Here is a 24,206-nt window from a genome sequence, read left to right as displayed (position 1 = left end):
ATTATCCATTCTTAGCCAGTGGGAGCTTCTCTACATTGGCTTCTGGGGTTGGAAGCGACCCTAATAGTCTTTGGTAGCACCTGGCTGGTACGGAACCAATATGCTCTAGCTTTTCCTTGTACATTTCTTGTCCCAGACCTGGACCCAGCCATATTTTGTTTTGGAATAACTGTTTTTCAGTGGGAGCTGGTGTGGGTGGTTTAATTTTCGCTTTCATGTTTTGCTGCTGAGGTTGAGCTCACAGCTCTATCCATACGATATAAGACCTTACCACTGACCTGCATTGCCATCCTGCCAGTTACGCAGGGCACTAAGGCGACTCCTAGTTGTCAAAGACAGGAAATCATGGAATAAGAATATCCTATTATTCATTTGGGTTTTTTTTCCCATGTCATAAATACCAGAATTGAAGAGTGTCAATTATTGAATTCCAAAATGTCACTTTTTGGGGTTGGGGATTTAGCTCAGTGGTAGAGCGCTTGCCTAGCAAGCACAAGGCCCTGGGTTCGGTCCCCAGCTCCGGGGGGGAAAAAAAAAAAAAAAAAAAAAGAAAGAACAAAATGTCACTTTTTAAAAACATTTTTTCTATCTGGGAGACACACAAGTGCGTGCGCGCACATGCGCACACACATGCACGCACACGCACGCACGCACACACGCACGCACACACACACACACACACACACACACACACACATTTAGACAGTGTCTCACTGTGTAGCCCTAGCTGGCCTTGAACTCAGAGATGTATCTACCTTTTCCAAGTGCTGGGATTACAGGTGTGTGACACTGCTCTTGTGTTGTGTTTTGGAGACTAGGATCTTGTTATGTAGTCCTCAAAATGGTTTTTTTCTTCTATTTTTCTGTTTGGGACAAGGATTTATGTAGCCCACACTAGTTTTGAACTCAGTATGTAGCTAAGTCTGAAGTGAACTTCTGATCCTCCTGCCTCAACTCCCAATTAGGCATAGTTGACTACCATTTCAAGCCTTAGCTTAGTTTTTCACCCAGATGCAGCAGTCCATCATCATCTGTCATTGCAGTGTTGCCTTGTTCTCTGCGACTGTAGGTGTACCCCGAATTCGAAGACCAGAGAGCTTGCCTGCCATCCGGGACTTTTCTGACTTGTTCCTCAGACAACACCATCCGCTTCTGGAATATGGATAGCGGCTCTGACACTCAATGGCGGAAAAACATCTTCAGCGATGTGAGTGGCTTCTCTGCACTCTGGTTTCTGGGAATGTGCTGACTTTCCTGTGGAAAAAGGCCTCCCAGGGGCAGGAACCTGGAATGGCGCACTTCTGTTTCTGTTTCTCTGTGTCCCTCCCTCCTCCCCCTTCCTGTGCTCTGTGGTGTGATTTCGCTTCTTTCTTTTCCACCTGGCTTTTTCTGTTCAAGCGTGTGTGTGTGTGTGTGTGTGTGTGTGTGTGTGTGTGTGTGTGTGTGTGTGTGTGTGTATCAGTGTCCGGATCCTTTCCTAGCAGTCCAGCTAGAGATGATCTTGCTTCCAAGTCTTGAGTAGCAACTCCAGAAGAGCACAGTAGGCAGAGTCACTCATCTAAGTGGCTGTCACATCTCAGCTGGTGCGCTAGATGGATTGTAGGAAGAGGTCTGGGAGGCTGGAGAGAAACAGTTTGCTGAGGAAGTTCAGTACTGCTAGATCAACAAGGGACCTTTTCTGGGAACTGAATCATTTATTATACGATTTGCTAAAGGACCCTTCTGCCATTAGAATACCTCCAAGTCTAGTGAGAGACAGTGGTTCAATAATTTCAAGTCATATGCAAATACAACTGCAGGAATCACCATAAAAGAAGAAGACAGGCTGCTAATAACCATGGAACACTGTCATGCTATCCCAAGAGTCCGGCCAGCAGAAGTAGCAGCTTCTTCTGGAAAAAAACACTTTAGCCACAGTATGAGGGGTGAAAAGAGGAGGAGACAGACTCCATACTTGGGGACGAACCTCTGCAAAGGCCCTGGGGTGACATAAAACTTGTTGAATGGAAAAACCTTGAAGGGTCAGTGTGGCAGCAATGCATCAGATGCATGGCAAGTGCTCCTTTGTTATCCCCTCCCCAGGCAACAGCACTGTTCTGCATGGTAGAAAGTGCAAGATTTGCTAGGCATGGTGTCAGACACTTAGAAACCCAGTGCTTAGGAAGTGGAGGCAAGAGGGTCAGAAATTTGAGGCCAGCCTGGGCTACATGAGATTCTGTCTTAAAAAACAAAGTCACAACAGGAAAAGGACATCTTTTTTCTTTTTCGGAGCTGGGGATCGAACCCAGGGCCTTGCGCTTGCTAGGCAAGCGCTCTACCACTAAGCTAAATCCCCAACCCCAGGGGAAAAGGACATCTTAAAACTCTTGTGCAGGTGTGGTTTTCTCATGCATGCAGGGCTGTGTGGGCGAGAGAGATGGCGCAGCATTGAGACCACTTGTTGCTCTTGTAAAGGACCTGAGTTCACTTCCCAGCATTCTGCAGCAGCTCACAGCCAGTTAACTCTAGTTGCGGAGTAACCAAAGACTGATTGTGGCCTCCTCGACAGGGCACGTGCGTGGTCCACATGCATGCAGGCAGAGAGCACTCACAGTTTTTCAGAAGGTCTGGAGGCAGCTTATCCAGCTCCAGGAAGCTCTTAGAGACTCAGGGGTCCTCCATCTCCTTATTCCGTCATGTGAGAAGATAGCTGTCACCCTTGTGCAGCCAGATGGGAAAGGGCCACGCACGCGTTCTCTCAGTGCCTAGCATCTCCTCTAACTGCAAGGAAGCACCCCACTTGATCCGTGTTCCTCAGGAAGGTCTGCGCTGTGAGAGCACTGAGCGCAGAGCTGCTGTAAGCTCCCTACAATTCTGATCATAGCCTCTTTCCCACAGTCCCTGCTGAAGGTGGTCTATGTGGAGAACGACATCCAGCACCTGCAGGACATGTCTCACTTCCCAGACCGGGGTAGTGAGAACGGGACGCCTATGGATATGAAAGCTGGGGTTCGAGTCATGCAGGTCAGTCCTGATGGCCAGCACTTGGCCTCAGGCGACCGCAGTGGAAATCTGAGGCAAGTGACCCTGGTAGTGGCTGGTGTTCACCTCCTGACCTCGGCTTGGGGTCTTAGGGCACTGGGGAGGAGTCCTGTCTTGGCACCTCAGCTGCTAGTTGGGAGTAAGGACCGTGGATAGTGATCCAGCTACCAGCAGCACCCAGGACTTCAACCGGGAGAGGGGGGCTTCCCGAAGGCTTGAAGTCATAGTAGCTGCCAGCATCTCAGCAGCTTCATGGAATAGCTTCCTCACTGGCCAGGGAGACTTAAACACTCTCACATGCACTGGGCACAGAAACTGAAAGGTGGATGAGAGGAGCCAGCTGTAAGGGGCTGGATACTGAGAGTGGTCAGTGCAGTAGAGCACAGAAGGCCCACAAGGTTGTTCGTTACTTTTATTTGGTTGTTTTGTTTTTCTTGTGTGTGTGTGTGTGTGTGTGTGTGTGTGTGTGTGTGTGTGTGTGTGTGTTTGTGTGTCTGTGTCTGTCTGTGCCTGTGCCTGTGCCTGTGCCTGTCCCTAGAAGAGGCTAAAAGGATGTCAGATCACCTGGAGCTTAAGTTACTTGTGCTTGTGAGTCACCTACCAAACTCAGGTCCTCTGGAAGAGCAGCCAGGGCTCCTAACTGCTGAGTCATCTCCAGCCCCTGGTGTGGCTTTCTTTAAAACAGTCTTTTATAGCCAGGGTGGCCTTGAACTCCTAATTCTCCTGTTTCTGCCTCCTGAGATCTGGGATTACAAGTGTGCACTACCATGTCCAGATGTGTTGTAATTTTTATTACTTATGCGTCCGTGTGGATGTGGGTGTGCATGCTTGTATGTGCCTGTATGGAGGCTAAGGTCAAGGTTGGCTCTCTGCTTCTATCACTGTTACACTTATTATCTTCTGAGACAGATCTCTCCCTCATCCTGAAGCTCACCAGGATCAGGGAAGATAAATCTGATTTTATTTTCATGGGAGGCCTCCTTTCTTCTGAGGAGAAGGGATGGGGGTGGGGTGAGAGGGAGAGACTGGAAAGAGAGGAGGGGGAGGAGAAGCTGTGATCAGGATAGAAAGAAATGAAAGAAGGGAGAGGAAAGAGGAAGGAAGGCAGAAACATAGAGAGAGGGGGAGAAAGAGAGGGAGGGAGGGGAGAGAGAGAGAGAGAGAGAGAGAGAGAGAGAGAGAGAGAGAGAACAGCTGGGCCATGGTAGTGCACACCTTTAATCCCAGCACTTGGGAGGCAGAGGCAGGCGGATTTCTGTGAGTTCCAGAATAGCCAGGGCTACACAAGAAAGCTTGTCTCAAAAAACAAAAAGAAAAGAAAAAAAAAAGGTAAATCCATGAATCTGGTCTCAGACTCTTTGCCCTTTTCAGCAGAGACTGCCTATGACATTTAGTTCTGTAAAAATGGCTTTTGCTACCGAGGACTGTCCTCAATCCCCGTGGTTATATTTTGGCCTGTGAACTACAAGAGGTCAAGCCTGTGGTCTCCTTGGCCCTGCACTGCTCCCTTTACCACAGCCATGTTCTGGATGTCTGGTTCGGTATCTCAGACTACTTGACACAATAAGACTGCAGTCCTGGCCTAGAGGCAGGCCAGGAGTTGTGGACAGGGTACAGTCGGCAGTGTGTGTCTCCCAGGATCCACGAGCTGCACTTCATGGATGAGCTGATCAAGGTGGAGGCCCATGATGCTGAGGTGCTGTGCCTGGAGTACTCCAAGCCTGAGACAGGTGAGCCCACCACGCTCAGAGGTCAGGCAGGCAGAGCCACAGAAAGCAGCAGCTAGTGGGAATCTTCAGGAAGAGCCCTGTTGCTACTGTGGATCTCGCTGCCTTGGATTCCACAAAGTAAGACAGCCGAAGGCTCATGCTGGTTTCAGAACCTCCAAGGCCCGAGACGAAGGTGTGTGAGGATGTGAATAAGCTCATGGTCTGCTCTTAAATGGTCAATGGCTACAGGAAAGTTGCAGGAGTTATAGCAAATACGTACAGCCCTTTCGTCTAGATCCAGGTCTTTCTTTTAGATGTAGTCTGACCCCTTGACTGCGCATGACTTCTCTGCTTTTCTCATTGTTCTGCGTGTATGCGTGTGTGTGTGTGTGTACATGCAGATCAAAATAAGAGCATGCACATTTTGGGTTTTTGCTGGTGTAAAAGTTCAGGCATGGGGTTGGGGATTTAGCTCAGCGGTAGAGCGCTTGCCTAGCAAGCGCAAGGCCCTGGGTTCAGTCCCCAGCTCCAAAAAAAAGAAAAAAAAAGAGAAAAAAAAAAAAAGTTCAGGCATAATGTCCCCTGACCCTCCACTACCCTCAGGAGAAGAGCATCCCCATTTACATGACTGTGTGCTAGGGGTGTAGCCCAGTGTTGGAGCACTATCACACTATCATTGCTGATGCCCGGGGTCTCATCTTGATCGTGTGTATCCACAGGTATATGCACATGTGTATATATCTGTTTATGTGCACACACATATGAAACACTGTGCTACACTTATCAAATCTGTGTTCCACTTTGATACCATGAGGTTGTTATACAATGGTTCTTTCTCAAATTTTGTCAGTTCCTCAGTATTGTCTTCCACAGAACCCTTGTTTCTAATCTAGGTTCATGTTTTTAGCTACCTTGGCTTTATTATCGTCTATTCTGGAGAACTTCCCCAGTCTTAACTTGGTATTTGGACTTTGGCCTTCTGCAGTGTAAGGCCAGTCATGTAGAATTCCCTCAGTTTGGAGTTTGTCTGTTTTCTTCTTCTTTTGGTTCAGACAATATGTGTTTGGAATAGCCTGTGTTGAGTTGCTTTTGTGCTGCTGTAATGAAATACCATGACCAAAGACGATGTATAGAAGAGAGAATTTCCTTTACCTCTCATGGTTCCAGAGGGATAGAGCCATTAATGTCAAGGAAGGCATGGCATGTGACAAGAACAGGAACTTAGCTGATGATTTTCGCTGCACACAGGAAGCAGAGAGAGCAGGAAGCAGGGTGAGGCTGTAAAGCCTCACAGTTGGTGCCCAGTGACTGATAACACTTCCAGCAACAAGGTTCTATGCCCTGGAGGTTCCATTACCTCTCCATACAGGACTACGTCTGTTCAACTACGAGAGCCTAGGAGGGCCATTTCTCATTCAGACCACCATGTTATCCAGTCTAGGTGGAGTCCCATCCTGCTGTGATCTATTGATCTTCTATACCAATCTTTGTACTTTCACCCTCCACACACTCCATCAGCATCTCTTTTCTGAGCTAGCCCAGCCTCGGGCTGTGTTAATAAAACTTTATTAGGTGACCAGAGCAGGCAGAGTCTGAGGGCCGATAAGGGGGAGGAGGCCCAATGAAAGGATTGGCTGAAAGTGATCAGCAAGGCCTCCCTGGGGTCCGGGTAGCCAAGACTCAGAGCTGGGACATGGTTTGAAGTGAGGCTTAGAGAACACCAGGGCTTCTTTCCATGGCACTCCACAGTAGGACTCAGCAGAAGTGCTGTGGTGTGCTGAGGTGTCTACTGCAGATAAGTGTGGTGCACACACAATATTTGCCTTTACCGGACTGGTGATAACGGTGTGGGGGCTCTGTAAAAAGACCGCCCAGAGCCCAGAACTTGACCTTTGTTGGTTTGGGGCAGCTAGGCCGAAGCTCTGGACCCCTTCTCCAAGCATTGGATATCTCAGTTACCTGCTTATCTGGGAGGTAAAAGCATCCAGCTATTGTTAGCCCAGGCTTGTCTTCTCTACTCACAGGAGTGACTTTGCTGGCTTCAGCCAGTCGGGACCGGCTCATCCATGTGTTAAATGTGGAGAAGAATTACAACCTGGAGCAGACACTGGATGACCACTCCTCCTCCATCACTGCCATTAAGTTTGCTGGTAAGCTCCTTCCCTCCCACCCGCCGGCCCCAGGTTACTGAGTTATGAAAATTAATGTCAATAATGTTATTTTAAAATTGAATGGGAGGCCTCAGCAGTGGTGTCTCGCACCTTTAATCACAGTACTTGAGAGGCAGAGGCAGGTGGATCTATGTGAGTACGAGGCCTACCTGGTCCACAGAGTGAGTTCCAGGACAGCCAGGGCCACACAGAGAAAACTTGACTCAAAAATAAAGGACTTGGGGATTTAGCTCAGTGGTAGAGCGCTTGCCTAGCAAGCACAAGGCCCTGGGTTCGGTCCCCAGCTCTGAAAAAAAAAAAAAAAGACTTGTTTTGGTTCATGGTTTAGGAGAAAATACAGTTGTTGGTAAGAAGGCATGATGAGGAGTAGGAAACAGTATCCACGGTCAGGAACAGAGAGAGGTGTGTGCAGTGCTGCCCACATTCGGGGTGGGTCATCCCTGCGCCGTTAACCCTGCAGGGTTCCTCACAGACACGTATGTTACATGATTCCAACTGAGTTGGCAGTGCAGATCAGCAGATCATGTCAGCGTGGTGAGCTGAGTTCTAATCCCTAGCACCCACATAAAAGGCTACGTGTAATCCCAGTGTTGAAGGCCTAGAGACATGAGGAATCTGGGAGCTCTAGTTTCAATGAAAGGTGAAGACCTAAGTAAAAAACTAAGGTGGACCCCAGCTCCGAAAAAAAGAACAAAAAAAAAAAAAAAAACTAAGGTGGAAGACATAGGCACGATGGCTCGCTGGTAAAGTGCTTGCCACCACGCCTGATGACCTTGGAACCCACATAATGGAAGAGAACCAGTTCCTGCAAGTTATCCTTTGCCCTCCTCAGGAACACTATACACTGCGTATACAACAAATTAATAAATGTTAAAAAAAAGAAAAGGTAGGTGACAGGAAGATACCTGATACAGTCTTTTAACCTGTGGGAGCGTGGGCCTGTAACCCCAGTATTTGGAAGTGGAGATAGGTGGATTGTTTAAGAGCATTCTCAGCTATATAAACAGGGCTCTCGAGTGCAGCCCACACTAGCCTCAAACTGACTGTGGGCTAAGAATGATCTGGAGTTGATCTTCCCACCTTGTTTCTTAAGTGCTGGGATCACGCACAAAGTTTGCACTTGTTCTGATTTGTCTTACAACGCTGGGGCCTTGAGCACGTTAAACAAGGGTTGTACCACTGAGCTACATTCCTGGCCCTTAGTTCTTGTTTTCTGTGACAAGACTTCCTGTAACCATGCTGGCGTAGAACTTGAGTTCCTCCTGCCTCGATTGCCCATGCCCTGGAGTACAGAGTGCTGTGGTTACCTACATATACCACCATCCTCATCTCAAAGTGCTGTCCCCTCGTACCCTGTGTGCCCATGCTCTGCCCAGCCTGCCTCACACACTGTGTCTTAGAAGGCCTCCCCACCAGTAGGAACCTTTCTGACCCTAATAGAGTTGGGTGCTTGCCCTGAAGTAGATTTCCCAGCTTCCTATTTCCTCCTTCCTGTGTAGCATAAGGCAGCCCTGTGCAGCCCCTGTCCTCTCTTCCAGGCACCAGAGATGTCCAGATGATCAGCTGCGGAGCTGACAAGAGCATCTACTTTCGCAGCGCCCAGCAGGTAAAGTGAGGTGGCCTCCTGGGGAACTAAGGTCAGGAGCTTGTCAGGGGTGCCCTCTGAAGGTTTTGCCTGCCCTGCCAGACCTCGGATGGGCTGCACTTTGTCCGTACCCACCACGTAGCAGAGAAGACCACCTTGTATGACATGGATATTGACATCACACAAAAGTATGTGGCTGTGGCCTGCCAGGACCGCAATGTAAGGTAAGGAGTTCTCTGTGCCCTTTCCTTCCAGCTTGGCCTAGTAAGATCTTTCTTGCTTGCTCACTGTCTTCTCCCTGAGGAGAGATTGCCTGCTTTTTCTCACTGTTCGTCTCCTCCCTGAAAAGCTGGTGAGGCTGACGGACCCAGCCTTTGTTTCTTAGAAGTGTGCTTCAAGCAGGCATGTATCATAACTGCTGTAATAGCAGGTTCTTAGGAAGCTGAGATGAGATCACCCTTCAAAAGAGCTTTATATAGGCAGCCATGTATATAATATGGCAGGGGTCCCAAAGGCAGTGGCAGCCCTTCAGTTCCCAGAATATTAGGAGGGTACAGTCTTCTAGTAGTGTGATGAGATTCTTAAAGGGAGAGAGCGCTGGAGTATTAGGAGAGTTAGGGCAGGATACTGTGGCAAACACAGTAGAGTCAATGGTAGGCCCTTCTATTCCCTGAACACCATACAGCTAACATAGGCAGCATTGAGAGAGCCCCAAAAGGAGAGAGAGGCCTTTCAGTTCTGTAAGACAAAGTAGGTTTCTGAGGGGCTGAGGGTAGGAGGATTCATGTGCCCTACAAGTTACAAGGCACTGATAAAAGCAGTTATAATTCAAGGTTGTCTCCCAGCCGTCTGAGGGAGGGAGAGAACTCAGCTCTGTAAGAGATGCAACGTCACAGCGGCTCCACTCTGTAACTGAGAAAGAGCTAAGCAAGATCGGCCTCTTTTCAAGGGGAAGAGAGAGTCAGGATCTTAATCCTCAACATAGCAGTGCCTGCCTGTAATCCCAGCACTGGGGAAAAACATCGGGAGTTCAAGGCCAGCCTTGGATACATAGCAAATTGGAAGTTGCCATTGGAAGCCTACCGAAGGCCCAGGATCACAAAGCTGGAGGAGGAGGAGCTCCAGCCAGCTTAGCCAGCAGCCCTGCAGAGGACTTCTGGCTCTCCTGGGACTGTAGGCATGGAGAAGTCACAAACTCATAGCTTACTTACCTGTCTCACTTGAGCTCCTATCTGGGCAGGAGAATGCTGCTGTCACAGTGGGGACCAAGGTAGCCCAGTCCTCCTTCATGAAGCTCACAGTCCATGAAAGGAACAGTGCCTAGTGGTCAGGGCTGAAATGGAGCCCTGGGACTCATGGGTGGCCTGTAGGAGGAGAATCGGGAGCTATCACGGTTGGCCTGGCGAATGCGTTCTCTGCGTCCTTCATGGGCTCCTGCCTGGGGCTGGCCCCTAAACTTGCTGTGTGAAAGATGCCAAATCAGCAGTACTTAGGACATGGCTTCTGCTCGAGGTGGGGGCTCCCTCCCAGACATCATAGGCAGGAGGAAGAAGAGGCGCCTAGTGCAGAGGGCAGCAGGGCCAGGTCCCACATGACAGCCTCACTTCCCCAGGGTCTACAACACAGTGAGCGGGAAACAGAAGAAGTGCTACAAGGGCTCTCAGGGTGACGAAGGGTCCCTGCTGAAGGTGAGTGTGAACCTCAGATGTGCCCCAACACAGCCCCACCCTGCCTCCTCGAGTCTCTGTCCTCGGTGCTTATTACCATACACTGAGCAGTGCCCACTCCGGCCTGGCTACCCAAGGGTGCTTGAGTTGGAGTAGGAGGAGGACTCCTCTCTTGCTGAGTGGGCTCTAGTTTGACAACAGGGTGTGGCTGGAAGAAGCAGAGACTTTCATTCCTCTCCTGGCTTGTTCTCCCACAGGACAGGTGGGCACTTCTCAGAGACTCTGGGCCTAGGGAGCTGTTCTGAGGCCCCTGAGCAGTTCCCAGCTGTGCCCGTGTGCCCGCGTGCCCGCGGGCAGGTGTTAGGCCTGCTTGGTCATCTGTGAGATGCACAGGAGACCGACCTCCATCTTAAGGCTGTCTTCCATCTCAGTCCTTAGCCCAGGGCCTGGCCATCACCATCTCTGCCCTGGTAGCTGCTGATTCTTTACCAGCAAAATGAGAGCAGAGACTCCTGCCCGGCCACGGTGTCATGAGACGGCCCTGAGTTGATTCCCTGTACCAAGTGTCCAGAACAAGAGGGGTGGTCACTCAGGGTGTACTGAGATGTTGTCTCAGGCTCCCAATAGGGATAAAGCAAACAGCTCAAGGTGACATGTGCCTCTTCCCTCAGGTCCATGTGGACCCCTCAGGCACCTTCCTGGCCACAAGCTGCTCTGACAAAAGCATCTCCGTAATTGACTTTTACTCAGGCGAGTGTGTTGCCAAGATGTTTGGCCATTCAGGTAGGTGACTGTCTGTGCCCCCTCCCCTGCTCCCACAGCCTGACCCAGAGTAAGAATGGCCTCTCCTTTACTTGCAGAAATTGTCACTGGCATGAAGTTCACCTATGACTGCCGCCACTTGATCACAGTATCCGGAGACAGGTAGGACAAGTGTGGAGGCTGCCCCTGGGTGGGCCTCACTCTAGAAATAGGTGGGCATGCATCATGGGGAGAGGGGTTCAGTCCCAGCGCACTCTCACTTTGGTCACTGTACACCTTGAGTCATTTCTAGCCCTAAGTTCCAACCAGATCTGTCATTTCCTTGTAATGCTAACAGGTCCTTTCCCCTCTGAGCCTTGGTTTGCTCTATGAGAGAGGTGGCCCCCATCTGTCTGAAAGCACGATGCTGTACCCTGTCCTATGGCATTAGTTGGTCCTGGGGAAGGAGGTCTTTTGTTTCTCCCTTTGATTTCTCCCCAAAGCTGTTGAAGCCCCAAAGCAGGCCCTAGATTGCTGGGATGCCTGGACCTTGAGCCAGGGTCCAAAGCCCTTAAACTAAGCCGATGGGGCATCTGTGGGGTAGGATCTTAGCCATGGTGACGTGGGGTCCAGGCCCGACTGTGGCTGTGGCCCGCATGGACGTTGCTCTGCTTTGTGCCCGGTCTTCGCAGCTGTGTGTTCATCTGGCACCTGGGCCCCGAGATCACCACCTGCATGAAGCAGCACTTGATGGAGATCAACCACCAGGAGCAGCAGCATCTGCCCAAGGACCAGAAGTGGAGTGGCCCTCCCAGGTCCTGCCACCCCCGAGACCAATGAAGTGGCCCTGGCCAAGGAAGCCCTGGCTGAGCCCTCCCTAGCCTTAGCCTGCTGGGATGCCAGACTTTGGAAACTGAGTTCCAAAGACTGCTTACTTAGGACAGGCTTTAAAGTGCAGGGACCTCATGCTTGGTACCAGAAGGTGCTTCCTTCCCATCGGTGGAGAAGGGGGGTTAGCAGGGGACTCCAGTGTCACTGAGCGTCTCTTACCCTTCAGCACAGAGCTGGTCATTCACTTCTGAGTCCCATAAACACATTCGTTGCTCAGAATGCTTTGGAGTGAACTCCCACAGTGACTTTTAGTATAGTCTGGCCAACTTGCCCAGGCTGGTCTTAAACTCAAGGCGCTTCTCCTGCTTCAGCCCCTAAGTGTTAAGATTATAGGCATGAACCACGATGCCTGGCTCAGATTCCGATCTGCCACTGAAGGTGTTGGTGGGCGCTCATTTTAGCAGGAATGTTCAGAGGTTTCTTTTCTGCTCTAGGTCTATTCCTGCCAGCTCTTCCCCTGGAAACTTTTCGAGGGCCTCCATGCGGGCTCCCAGGTGCCTGTGAGGGATGACTGGGCAAGGCACCAAGGGAATGGGCCTTGCTGGTGCTATAGTTTTGAGGCTAATACCCTTCCTTGTGGCTACCTCCAGAGTCAGAACTGAAACTTTGGACAGACTCCGCTCTGGACAAACCCCTGTCCCGCCCCATTACCTACGTTCTCTCCTTTCTGTTTCCCTTCCCAGCCAGGAGACCTCTGCATCCACCCCAAGTGAGATCCGTTCCCTGAGCCCTGGGGAGCAGACAGAGGATGAGATGGAGGAGGAGTGTGAACCAGAAGAGACGCTGAAAACACCGTCCAAAGAGAGCTTGGACCCAGGTGAGGGAGCAGGGCCGGGAGCCTGCGGTCAGAACTATGAGTGTAACATTGAGCTAGCCATTTGGTGATGTCACTGACGAAATGAATCCTAGTCAAGGTTTGCTGGGCCCAGGTAGTCATGTGATGTCAAAAGGAAGATACTTTTCCCACTGAGTGTTGTACACCTGCCCGTTGTCCCAGCATTTAGCCACACAGTGAGCTGAGGCTGGCCTGGGAATGCCTTTAACCCCAAAAGATCTCTGTGAATGCACGACCAGCCTGGTCCACATAGGAAGTTGTTCTAGGACACTCTGTACTACATAGAGAAACTGTCTCAAAAAGAGGAATTTGGCTGAGTGTGGTTGCTCACACATAGAATGCGGCTCTTTGGATGAAGGAGGAGGGTTGCAAGTCCCAGGCCAGCCTGAACTGCATAGTCAGTAAGGCTTATCTCAAAACCAGAAAGAAGAGGAAGATCTTTTTCTCCATCCTCTCCCTCTGCTTTCCTTCACATTGCCTTTGTGCGCAGGCAGACTGTCCCCTTTGAGGGGAGAAGAGGCCTCGATTAGCTGTAGGCTTATAAAACTCTGCAGAGAAGTGAGCCCTCCTTCCTAATTCTCAAGCAGAGTTCTGGAGTTGTGATCTGTGTTCCTCAAGTAAATTGTGGCCCGTGTCCAGTCAGTTGCTGTGCTCAGCCAGATCCTGCAGGCTGACTTAGTCGGCTCTGCTTAGGTGCCTGAGCGTAGTTGAGGACTAAGGGAGCTTCCCCAAAGGGTTTCCCAGGGATGGAGGTGCCATTGTTCTGCAAAGGGTGAACACTAGCTCCATTTGATGAAAAGCTAGCTGTGGGCCCTGTGTCTGCCTATGGTTCCAAGATGGCTGCTCAAGTCCAGGCATTAGAGCTGGCTAAAGAGGGAAGACAGTCTCTCTCAAAGACGCTCCTGGTGGACCCGTAATCACAGGGGCTCAGGAGGTAGAGACAAGAGAGCAACCTCAGAACCAATCTGGGTACAGACTTCCAGGCTGACCTGGGACTCGGTGAGCCTGGGAACCTGGCTCACTAAAAAAAAAGGCTGAGGAAGGAGCTCTGTGGTTAAGTGTTTGCCTGGTGTATGTGAGATCCTGGGTGCAGTCGCACGCACGCACGCACGCACGCACGCACGCACGCACGCACAGAGGAAGCCATTCCTCAGAGGTCACTTTCAGGCTTCTCACAGTTCTCACTGGCCTTCATGCCTCCAGCTGTAAGGGAGGCTGGAAGCAGAGGCAGAACCGGGTGCCTGTAGAGTGGCTCTCCCCAGGGACAGAAGGACTTCAGCTTCCTGATACAGAATAACAGTATGAGAATTTAGCTGGAAAAAGCCGGTATAATTTCTCGTGTTGTCTCCTCACACTCGTGGTCTGCTGCTCCAGTGACCACTAGGACTAGGCTGGTGTAGATTGTCAGCCTTCCCCTGAACACTAATATTCTGTGTGCACTGCGGCACACATGCTATTAGGGATGGAAGTACGGTGAACTGGAGCCACTTCCTGCTCTGTGCTCCCAGAGACAGCTTATCCGACCATGTATGAGTGGATGTAAAGCAGAAACCTGTCTTTCTGTCTGTCTGTCTTTCACAGCATCCTTGTATAGTTATTTCCCACAAAAGTGGGCATTTAGCTGTTTGCTCTTTTTCTTTTCCTTTTTTGGGGGGTGGATGTGGGGGAAACACAGGGTTTCTTTGTGTACTTCTGGCTGTCCTGGAACTAACTCTCTAGACCAGGCTGACCTTGAACTCACAGAGATTTGCCTGCCTCCGCCTCCTGAGCTGGGATTAAAGGTGTGTGCCATCACCACCACCACCACCACCACCCCCCCCCCCCCCGTTCAGTTTTTTTCTAATTCCATACCATATTGAGGAGCTGCACCCACCTTCCTGGGTCACCTACTTGGGCGTTGAGTTTTTTTTCTGAACAGGCACAGTGGATCCTGACATCAGAACATTTTATATTTTAAAAGGGAACCCCAAAAGTGCTCCAAATTCATACGTTATCCAAAATGGTATGTGAGGCCACACTTGCTTTCCCTGACACTGCGATGTGGATGGAATTCAGGATGGGCCCTGCACATGCCATGCTCACTCTGCAGCCCAGCCCACCCATGGGGCTAACACTCTGCAGCCCAGCCCACCCATGGGGCCAACACTCTGCAGCCCAGCCTACCCATGGGGCTAACACTCTGCAGCCCAGCCCACCCGTGCTCTTGGTTTCGTCTTTTGAAAACAGGCTGTGGTTTTGTAGCCCGGACTGTCCTGGAGCGCTTGCTTCTCCGGCCTGGGCCTCCTGAGTGCTGAGATTATAGGCATGTAGCAGTAGACCCAGCCCTTCTCCCCCAGTTCTTACACTTGGTGAGTCTTATAAGTACCAGTATACCTTAGTATTTAAACTGCCATTTTTCTGACAATTAGTGAGGTTGAACATCTTTTGATCCACCTATGGTCCTTGCGCCACCCTTGTTGGAGAAACTGAGTTGTCAGTGTGGTCTATCTCTGAGGTTGCCTGACGTGTCCTCACGTACCATTGTCTGCAGATCCTCGGTGCCTGCTGACCAATGGCAAGCTGCCACTGTGGGCAAAGCGGCTGGTGAGTGTGCTGGGAGGATGGCCGGCTGGGGAACCCTCCCCACGTGCTCCCTTGAGGGAGTCCTTTCTTCTCTCTGCGTCTCTTTTCTGTGGAGAACCCCCTCGTCTTTGCAGTCTCAGCTGAGACAGCCCTTGGTTCAGACAACCGTCCACCCCATGCCTGCCACTGTCCTCACCATTGGAGGTGGGACGGGAGCTCTCCAAGGCCTGCTCACCTGTGAAGGGGAGCGGGAGAGGGCGTATACCCCACATTAAGTAAGTAAGCGTGTAGTATGTGGGAGCGACATATGCAAGAGGAAAGGACACTAGAATGGGAAGTAAAGACTGTTCACGGTGTCGGTTTAGTGCCAAGGGGTGTCTGCTGAAGTCTCCAGAGCTGAAGAAGTAGTGACAGGAAAGAGGTCAAGGGACAGGAAGGTAAGAGGCCTAGAAGAGAGGCTGGGGAGCAGGGTCAGAAGGAAATGGGCAGAATCTAGAGGGGTTTCAAAGGAGAGACCATTCAATTGGATATAAGGGAAAGAAGTACTACAAAGACAGTGACGGAGTAGGAGTGGCTGGTACTAGGCTCAGCTAGGACCCTGTGAGTAGAGACTGGTACTAGGGCGAAGGCTCAGCTAGGAGCCTGTGAGTAGAGACTGGTAGCAGAACCTGGCCTTGAGCCAGGGCTGTGGTACAGGCCTGTAATCCCAGGTATTCAGGAGACTGTCACAGGACGGTCACCAGGTCAGGGCCTGCGTGCACTGAGGAGTGAGGAAATGACCACCCTGGGCAGCTCTGTAAGACCCCTGACAAACACCCAGCATTTGGGAGGAAGGGGAAGGAAGGGATGTGAAGTTCATGGACGTTCAAGGCCAGCCTGCGGTATATGTGACTGTCTCTAACAAAATGATGGGTTGGAGGTGACAGTTTCTTGTCAGCACTCATGACGCCCTCAACTGTAGTGATGCACATCTGTAGGCCCAGCACCAGAGGGTAAACACGGGATTAGGTCATCCTCTGCTATGTAGCAAGTTCCAGGCCAGCCAGGGACACATGAGATTGAGCACGAGACCCTGTCTCAGCAACAAGACAGTGGTGAAGAGCCAGCTGGAAATGGGTTGTAGCTCTGCGACGCCTCAGGCCAATCCCCACTACTGCAAGGGCTAAACAAAGGTTCAGGACTTTATTTTATCCTCAAGGCCAAGCCCATGGTCAGGCCTGATCTTCTCCCAGCTTCTCCCTGCCCACACTTTACAATGCAGTGATATTCAGCCTGGATAAGATGCTTACTTTCTTTCTTCATTTTTTTATTGGTTACTTTATTTACATTTCTAATGTTATCCTCCTTCCCAGTTCCCCTCTGTAAACCCCACCCCCTATCCCTTCTGCTTACTCCTAACTTACTCCTAACTTACTCCTTACTTACTCCTTACTTACTCCTTACTTCTAAGCCTCTGTGTTGTCTTTTCCTCAGTCTTCACTGGTGTGGAAATAATTCGTCTATTATTGGGTTGCTTTATATCTTAATTTCCTGTAAAACAATTTTACTTTACATTGTGAAAAGTTATTTGAGTATTTAAGAAAATTAGCTGAGCAGTGGGTGGTGCACACCTTTAAGCCCAGCACTCAGGAGGCAGGGGCCGGCAGATCTCTTGAGTTCCAGGCTAGCCTGGTCTATAGAGTGAGTTCCAGGACAGCCTGGGATACACAGAGAAACCCCACCTTGAAAAGACAAAACAAAACCTTCAGTGGGGTTTTTCCTATCCCTATTTCACAGACAGGAAATTTGAGGCCCAGAGACATTAAGTGCCTATTCAGCTGTCTCCCAGTTGCTCATTAGAAAATGTAGAATTGGGGGCTGGAGAGATGGCTCAGTGGTTGAGAACACTGACTGCTCTTCCAGAGGTCCTGAGTTCAATTCCCAGCAACCACATGGTGGCTCACCACCATCTGTAAGGGGATCTGGCGCCCTCTTCTGGTGTGTCAGAAAACAGCTACAGTGTACTTGTATGAATAAAAAATAATTAAATTTTTTAAAAAAAGATGTATGCGAAAAAAATAAATAAATAAAAGAAAATGTAGAATTAACACAAACCACAAGCGTGTCCTCTCCAGCAGCAGCTTTGGTGGGAGACTCAGTGGGTAGGATAGGAGGAGCGGGGCTGTGTTTGGGTGTGTTCGAGTGATGGCTGACAGAATCTTTTGGTGAAATACAAGTGACATGGGAGGGACAGGACACATCATGAGAAGAATGACTGCCAGTTTGGGGCTTAAGGAACTGCAAAGCATCATTGGGGCTGGTGAGACTTCAGGAGGGCAGCTAAGGGGGAATCAGAAGTAGAGCCCCCAACATAGTAACTCTGAGACGCCCATGTGGAGAGATGGCAAAACCTTGGTAAGGGTTCTGAGCTGGCCTGGTGGCTTACACCTGTAGTCCCGGTTCTTGAGAGCTGGGTCAGAGAGAGAGGTGGGGGAGGGAGGGAGGCAGGCAGGGAGGGGAAGAGGGAGGAAGAGGAAGAAGAAGAGGAAGAGGAGGAGGAGGAGAAGGAGAGGGAAGGAGAGAAGGGTGGTAGCAGGGAAGGTAGATAGGTTTGGGATGGAGGCTCATAATTTCGGGAAGCTGTTCTCTTGAAGGGTTGTAAAGCCAGGAGACAGCAGCAGATCTGTATAGTCCTTGTTGAAAGTAGCAGACCAATGGCTATGGCTAGCTGCCTGATTATTGTCCCTGTCCCTCAAGCTAGGGGATGATGATGTGACAGACAGCTCAGCCTTCCACGCCAAGCGCAGCTACCAGCCACATGGCCGTTGGGCAGAGCGGGCTGAGCAGGAACCCCTCAAGACCATCCTGGATGCCTGGGCCCTGGATTCCTACTTTACACCCATGAAGCCTGGAAATCTTGAAGACTCTGTTCTGGACTCAGTAGAGCCACAAAACCTGGCAGGCCTGCTAAGTGAGGTACAGCCAGTCCCCCAAGCCCACCAGCCGTCCCCTGTACTGTGGCTGCTCACTTGGGTGAGGAGAGTGAGTCACAGGATGGTGGAGGGCAAACAAGCAATCTTTGGGAGTGGGTCACTCAGAGGCTTGACCAAGCTCTTCAAGCTTGGGCCCCAGGATAGATTTCTCTTCTAAATGGGGAGCGCTCAAGTGGGTGAACCCTAGATTAGCCCCTCCCTGCCTCTGACCTGAGGTAAGAGGCTTGCCTCTCTTGTCTTAGTTTTCCAAATAATGGTTCTATTGCCTCAGAGGACTCACAGATGCAGGCCTCGGACCTTACTCTTCCTTCCTCGGGGGCAGTCCTTTCCCATGCTCATGCATACATTTCCTCTTTGCTGTGGTACAGTGCTCACCAGAGAATGGACACACGGCCCCGGGAGAAGGCCTGGTGAGCTACCTTTGTCACTCAGAGGTACTTGCCACCTACATCCCCACAGAGCATGTTCTACCTCCTGACCCAGAGTCAGTACCCACGCACCCCACTGAGGGAGCCCATGTTCTCACTTCTCATGAACTGGTTTGCCTGATTTGTTGTGTTTTGAGACAGTCTGATCGTGTAACTCTGGCTAGACAGGAACTCATTACATAGACTAGGCTGGCCGTGAGCTCAGAGACCGTCTGTCTCTGACTCTGGATGCTGGGGCCTTGTGTGTGTGCCGCTGAGCCTGTCCGGTTAGTGCTTTGCTTATTCTTGGTTGTCCTGTAAACAGACAGAGGTTAGGCCTCCTCTGGCCTTAGGCCAGACTATACCTTATCTATAAAGGGGCTGCTTTTGCCAACATCGGGGAGGAGGTCTGGCCAAGGGCTGACTTCACACTGTCTCTGATGTGGTGTCTGGCAGTGGTGTCCGTGGGGTCACTCCTCTGCCACTTGTGCATAACCGCTGGCAGCATTCAAGGACCTGGGATGAATCTGGCTACCTCAGAATGGCTCTGCTCTTCACTCCTAGTCAGGGAGCCCCAAAGAAGACAGCCGAGGACACCCCTCCTACCTGCCTCTACAGAGGGAAGGCACTGAGACAAGAGAACTCATCCTCTGCTCCCCAGAGGTGGAAGTGACAGTTACAGGGATGCACAGGTGAATGTCCTATGCACCACAGGGAGCCGTAGTTGCAGAGAGGGGGCCCTGGTGAGAGGCCCTACCTGGAAAAACTGTTCTCCCAGTGGCTTGTGTGAGTGGACATGGGAGAGTTGAGAGGCTCTCTCAGACAGACTCAGCTGCAGCCTCATTTTCCTTGGTTCAGTCCTGGGTTGGATGAGGGGTTTTGTTTGGAGGCAGGAGAGGCTGGGGTGTGCTCTGGGAGCAGGGTGTGGGCCTCATGGTTGCGGGCAAGGCCAGCTCTTCATTGCCTGTATAACCCCACCCTGACGGTGTTGCAGGGAGTATTATGAGGAGGCAGAGGCAGGACCTGAGGACCAGCAAGGCGATTCCTATCTCAGGGTCTCCTCCGTCAGTTCAAAGGATCAGAGCCCTCCTGAGGGTGAGTGGGGAGCAACCAGGCACCCTCATGGTCTGCAATGGCCTCTGGGCACTGGTAGAGGCTGTGATCCAGTTTTCTGATGTTGATAATGCCACAGAAAACAAAGGCGTTCCTGCCATTACCTGAGTATGCTAAGCCACTCGCTGAGCACCCAGCTCTGCCCCTGCTTGATTGGGGGACTTTGCTGGACCATAGAATGTAGGGGATACATATAGATCACCCCATCCTCCAGATGGGAAACAAATTCCGAAGCCTCTGGAGTGGGCCGTCTCCCCCGGGGAGGCTCCTGACACCCCCTCTCCCTTCAGACTCAGGGGAATCAGAGGCTGAACTGGAGTGCAGCTTTGCTGCCGCCCATGTCTCAGCTCCTCGAACGGACCCTGGCCCTCACCTCACCATGACAGGTAAGCCAGGTAAAGGTTCCTATCAGCCCTGAGCCTCAGTTTCCTCAATGGAAGACTGCCATTTCCTTCTCAGCCTGGTAGCAACCAGGAGTGTGGCAGGCAAGTCTGGATTTCTCCATTGTCAAGCGTCGCCTGCTGTGACTCAGTGCTGACAACTCTCCACCCTGCCTCCCATCCAGAGCACTCAAGTACAGACGAGCTTGCCCAGCCTGGGGTGCCGGGCTTGGGCAATGGCTCCTTACCCCAGACGCCTGAGCAGGAGAAGTTCCTCCGCCACCATTTTGAGACTCTTACTGATGCCCCTGCTGAAGGTAGGACCTGACTTGCACCCTGGTGTGTGTGTGTGTGTCTGTCTGTCTGTCTGTCTGTCTGTCTGTCTGTCTGTCTGTCTTGCACCCTGGTGTCCTGGTGTGTGTATGTGTCTGTCTAGTGCCAGGCACAGTGTGGGTGTTCTTGAGCAGTCTTCCATGGTCAGGTGGTGAAAGATGGGTAAGAGAGCAGACAGTTTGGCCCATCCATTCATACCTAAGGCATCTGAGATGTCAGCAGCCTGAGGGCCTATGGGTGTCTTCCTAGAGCTCTTTCCTGGATCACTGGGAGACATAAAGATCTCAGAGACTGATGACTATTTCTTCAATCCCCGGCTGAGCATCTCCACACAGTTCCTCTCCCGCCTCCAGAAGACCTCCAGGTAGAAGCTAGAAACTACCTATGCTCCCCTCTTTCTACCCCAGCCCCAGGTAGAAACACCCCCTCAGTTACCCTAGGATAAGGTTATGTGAGCGTGCCTTTCCCACCTGGCTTCCTCCCCAGGTTCCCTCCCCGGCTGCCCCTGCACCTTATGAAGTCTCCAGAGGTTCAGCCTGTGGGCCAAGGGGGCAACCAGCCCAAAGCAGGGCCCCTGAGAGCAGGTACTGGCTACATGTCCTCAGATGGGACCAATGTGAGTATTGGGGTCACTCTCTCAGGACACAGGGCTGCAAGCCAGGAGGCCTTCTCTTACCAAGAGCTGTGCTTGCAGGTCCTCTCTGGGCAGATGGCTGAAGAGACTCCAGAGGCCTCGTGTCTACCAAGTAAGTCTCCCTAATCCTAGAGGAACAGCCCTGGGTACCCAGCAGAGCCATGGGAGTGTCTGTTCAGATTTGAAACTTTTTTAGGAGGCAGGGGTGCAAGTGAACCATCTACTTCTTTTACAGCCCCTCCCATCACAGGCCTGGCATCCTGTGTCCCTCCTTCCTCAGTGATACCCACAGACAGGAAGCCTCCAACACCCACGTCTGGACTGACCACAGGCCGGGAGCAGAGTATTCCCGCCCCATCTCCGTGTTCTTACCTGGAGTCCACAACAAGCTCACATGCCAAGATGACTCGCAGCACCTCTCTCGGGGACAGTGAGGGCCCTGTGACAGGCGAACTACCCAGGCCACTCCACAAGCCCGTATCCCCCGGCCAGGAACCCCAGGCTGTTCCCACTACAGTAGCACTCACTTCTAGTGTCAAAGGCCATGAGCCTGCACTGCCTGCTTGGGGCAACCATGAGGCCCGAGCCAGCCTGAGACTGACCTTATCCAGTGTCTGTGAGCAGCTCCTCTCTCCACCGCAACTGGAGCCACCCACCACACCTGTGTGGTCTCAGGAAGCTGTGGATGTCCCACCTAGTATGGCAGTCACAGTAGCCAGCTTCTCAGCACCCAGCCCTGCAGACATGAGCACCCTGGGACTCCACAGTTCTGTGTTTCTTCCAAAGACCTCAGCCTCTGGGCCCCTCACCCCTCCTGCCCACCCCAACAGCCTCCAACTTCTAGAGACCAGGTCTAGGATGCCTGGCAGCACCCCTGCTCTCCTGGAGCCCACTCCTGGTGAGTACTGCCCTTGGGAGGCGGCTAGAGCCTTAGCCTGTCCCCTGTGCTGCTTGACTCACCTCCCCAAGTGGGACATCAGCCTGGCCACTGGGGAGGGCCAGGTTCACTCGTTCACCCATCCATTCCCTCATTTACATAGTCGGTGAGCACATGCTGGCCTTTGTTCCAGCTCCTGCTCCTGCATACATGAGACACAGTAGCAAACAGCAAAGGTTGATTCCTACCCTAGGGGAGAAGCCCAGACAAAAACCTTAAGTGTCAAGCATATCATGGTGATAGAAGCTAGTGAGAACAATAAGAGAAGGGCCGGCAGTGCAGCTTAAGTTTCAGGGTGGCAGCAAAAGGTTTTAGGGGATAGGTAACGGCCGGCAGAACCCTATGGGAAAGAGGAGCCTAGGGGCCGGAGACAGTGGTCCAGGACAAGCAGTCTTTTAGCCTGGCCAGCCACCTGGCTTGTCTTGGGCCATCTAGAAAGTCAAAGTATCCTAGCCATTTACTCCTCTCTACGCCTAGATGCATTGAGTGGGAGCCCAGACAGCCCTGGACACTGTGGGGAGCCTGGGCGCCGAGCTGAAGTCCCACCCCCAGGACCCCTTGAGCTAGACAGTGTGGAATCAGTCTTGTACAGGCTGCAGACTGCCTTCCAAGAAGCCCTTGACCTTTACCGAATGGTAAGCCAAGGAGCCCAGGGCAGGGTGGGACAGTGGAGAGGGCTCCCTGACACAACCTGGATGTCCTCTAACAAGTTTGCCACCCCTTACAGTTGGCCTCCAGCAACCAGCTGGGTGCAGAGCAGCAGCAGGCACAGACTGAGCTGGCCTCCGCCTTCCACTGGATCCACCACCAGCTGGAAGCCAGCAACTGTGTGGGTGCAGCTAGCGTGGCCCCACCCCTCACACTGCCTAGCCCAGGCCCTCCCTCCCCACCTACACTTTGTCCCCTGGCCAGCCCAAACCTGCAGGCCCTGCTGGAACACTACTCGGAGCTGCTAGTGCAGGCAGTGAGGAGGAAGGTGAGGGGCGACTGAGAGGCTGCAGCCCCTCTACCAAAGCCCTGCTGCCCCCGGAGAAATAGATTTGTAAGCAAATAAACTGACAGTTGTTTCCTGGAACCTGTCCTGTCTGTAAAGCCCTCTTCAGTGGAGGCAGAGAGGGCAGAGGGCCCCCTGCATGGATGAAGCAGCCTGGAGACTCATTAGCTCCAGGCCCCGTTCTGTGGACCTGCTGACAGGGGACATGGGACTAGCCATAATGCATGACCTGGCTTCTCATGTATTCCATCCCTAGCAAACTGAGCTCTGCAGGGTCATACTCTGCCACTGGAATCCAGCTGTGCCCTGGGGAGGAACTAACTTTAACCTGTGGGTGCTTACAAATTCACTGGGGTCACTGTGGTCACAGCAGGTCTGGACTTGTCCTCAGTATACTACTGGCCAACAGCCAGCCCACAGCTAAGTCCACACTGGATCCTGTAGGGTCCCATTGCTGTTGTCCTTCCTGCAACAGGGAGCAGAAATCAATACCCACTGAACAAACACTGATGGGCAGCAGACCCAAACCTCTCAGGTGCTGACCTGTGCTGCCTTCACTAGGGAGAGGACTGTCTACCCTTGTTCCTTGAGACACCAGTTCCCTCAGGCAGTATATTCCTAAGAAGGACAGTCTCATGACCACATACACTGCCATGTCCCTGTAAAAGGGACTCTAGCAGAGAGGTCTATTGCACAGAGCCAACACCCAGCTTCATGTCATCCACTCTTATGAAGGTCCACAGGCCTGATCTGGGGGTAGTCATGGTAGCTCTAACAGCCACCAGGTAGTGGTGGTGCACACCTTTAATCCTAGCTCTCAGGAAGCAGAGGTGGGCAGGTCTTTGTGACTTCAAGGTCAGCCTGGTCTACAGGAGACCAGGGCTATTTGAAACTTGTTTTGAAAAACAAGCAGCTTTGTTGTTGGACCTTCGTGCAGCGCAATAGGTTGCCTCCAGGTGTCTGCTGGCATGGTAGCAGGCATAGGGCTCCTCATTAGTGTCAGCCTGTCCACTCATTTCTGTGCCCCAGACCCACCCTTCGCTCCCGATACCAGGACTGTTCCTTAGTGAGACACCAACCTGCACCCGGGACATCAATCATGAATTTGTGTCTGAGATGGAGCCACTTCAGCCCCATTTCTCCGTTAACTCAGCTGACACTGGAGCCTGCCAGCCGCTACCTCAGGACCATTTACATGTGCACCCTTGGCTGACCTAACACTGCACGTGTAGCCAGTGGAGATCAACACACACT

The 24,206-nt window shown here is 51.8% G+C and overlaps 1 protein-coding gene across 3 annotated transcripts in view; it reads left to right on the top strand.

Annotated features, from left to right (window-relative positions):
- The window catches only part of Wdr62 (WD repeat domain 62), a 39,237-nt gene extending 16,204 nt beyond the window's left edge, over nt 1-23,033 (top strand). Inside the window, exons 10-33 of one of the 3 annotated variants that reach the window (XM_087555134.1) lie at nt 1,070-1,207; nt 2,878-3,056; nt 4,660-4,751; nt 6,755-6,880; nt 8,440-8,507; nt 8,589-8,710; nt 10,099-10,174; nt 10,825-10,936; nt 11,014-11,077; nt 11,587-11,709; nt 12,469-12,602; nt 15,151-15,203; nt 17,919-18,137; nt 18,523-18,588; nt 19,126-19,253; nt 19,556-19,656; nt 19,965-20,060; nt 20,240-20,371; nt 20,637-20,751; nt 20,874-21,003; nt 21,082-21,133; nt 21,257-21,919; nt 22,436-22,593; nt 22,686-23,033. In XM_087555134.1, the coding sequence (XP_087411260.1) occupies nt 1,070-1,207; nt 2,878-3,056; nt 4,660-4,751; nt 6,755-6,880; nt 8,440-8,507; nt 8,589-8,710; nt 10,099-10,174; nt 10,825-10,936; nt 11,014-11,077; nt 11,587-11,709; nt 12,469-12,602; nt 15,151-15,203; nt 17,919-18,137; nt 18,523-18,588; nt 19,126-19,253; nt 19,556-19,656; nt 19,965-20,060; nt 20,240-20,371; nt 20,637-20,751; nt 20,874-21,003; nt 21,082-21,133; nt 21,257-21,919; nt 22,436-22,593; nt 22,686-22,949 (3,411 nt within the window). In that variant the 3' untranslated portion in view covers nt 22,950-23,033. 3 annotated transcript variants of the gene reach the window in all.
- The last annotated feature ends 1,173 nt before the right edge of the window (nt 23,034-24,206 follow it).

This window comes from Rattus norvegicus, chromosome 1 (genome assembly GCF_021556685.1).
Source record: "Rattus norvegicus strain SHRSP/BbbUtx chromosome 1, alternate assembly SHRSP_T2T, whole genome shotgun sequence".
Lineage (NCBI taxonomy): Eukaryota > Metazoa > Chordata > Mammalia > Rodentia > Muridae > Rattus > Rattus norvegicus.
Note: the sequence above shows the minus strand (reverse complement) of the source record. Positions and strands in the feature narration are given on the sequence as shown.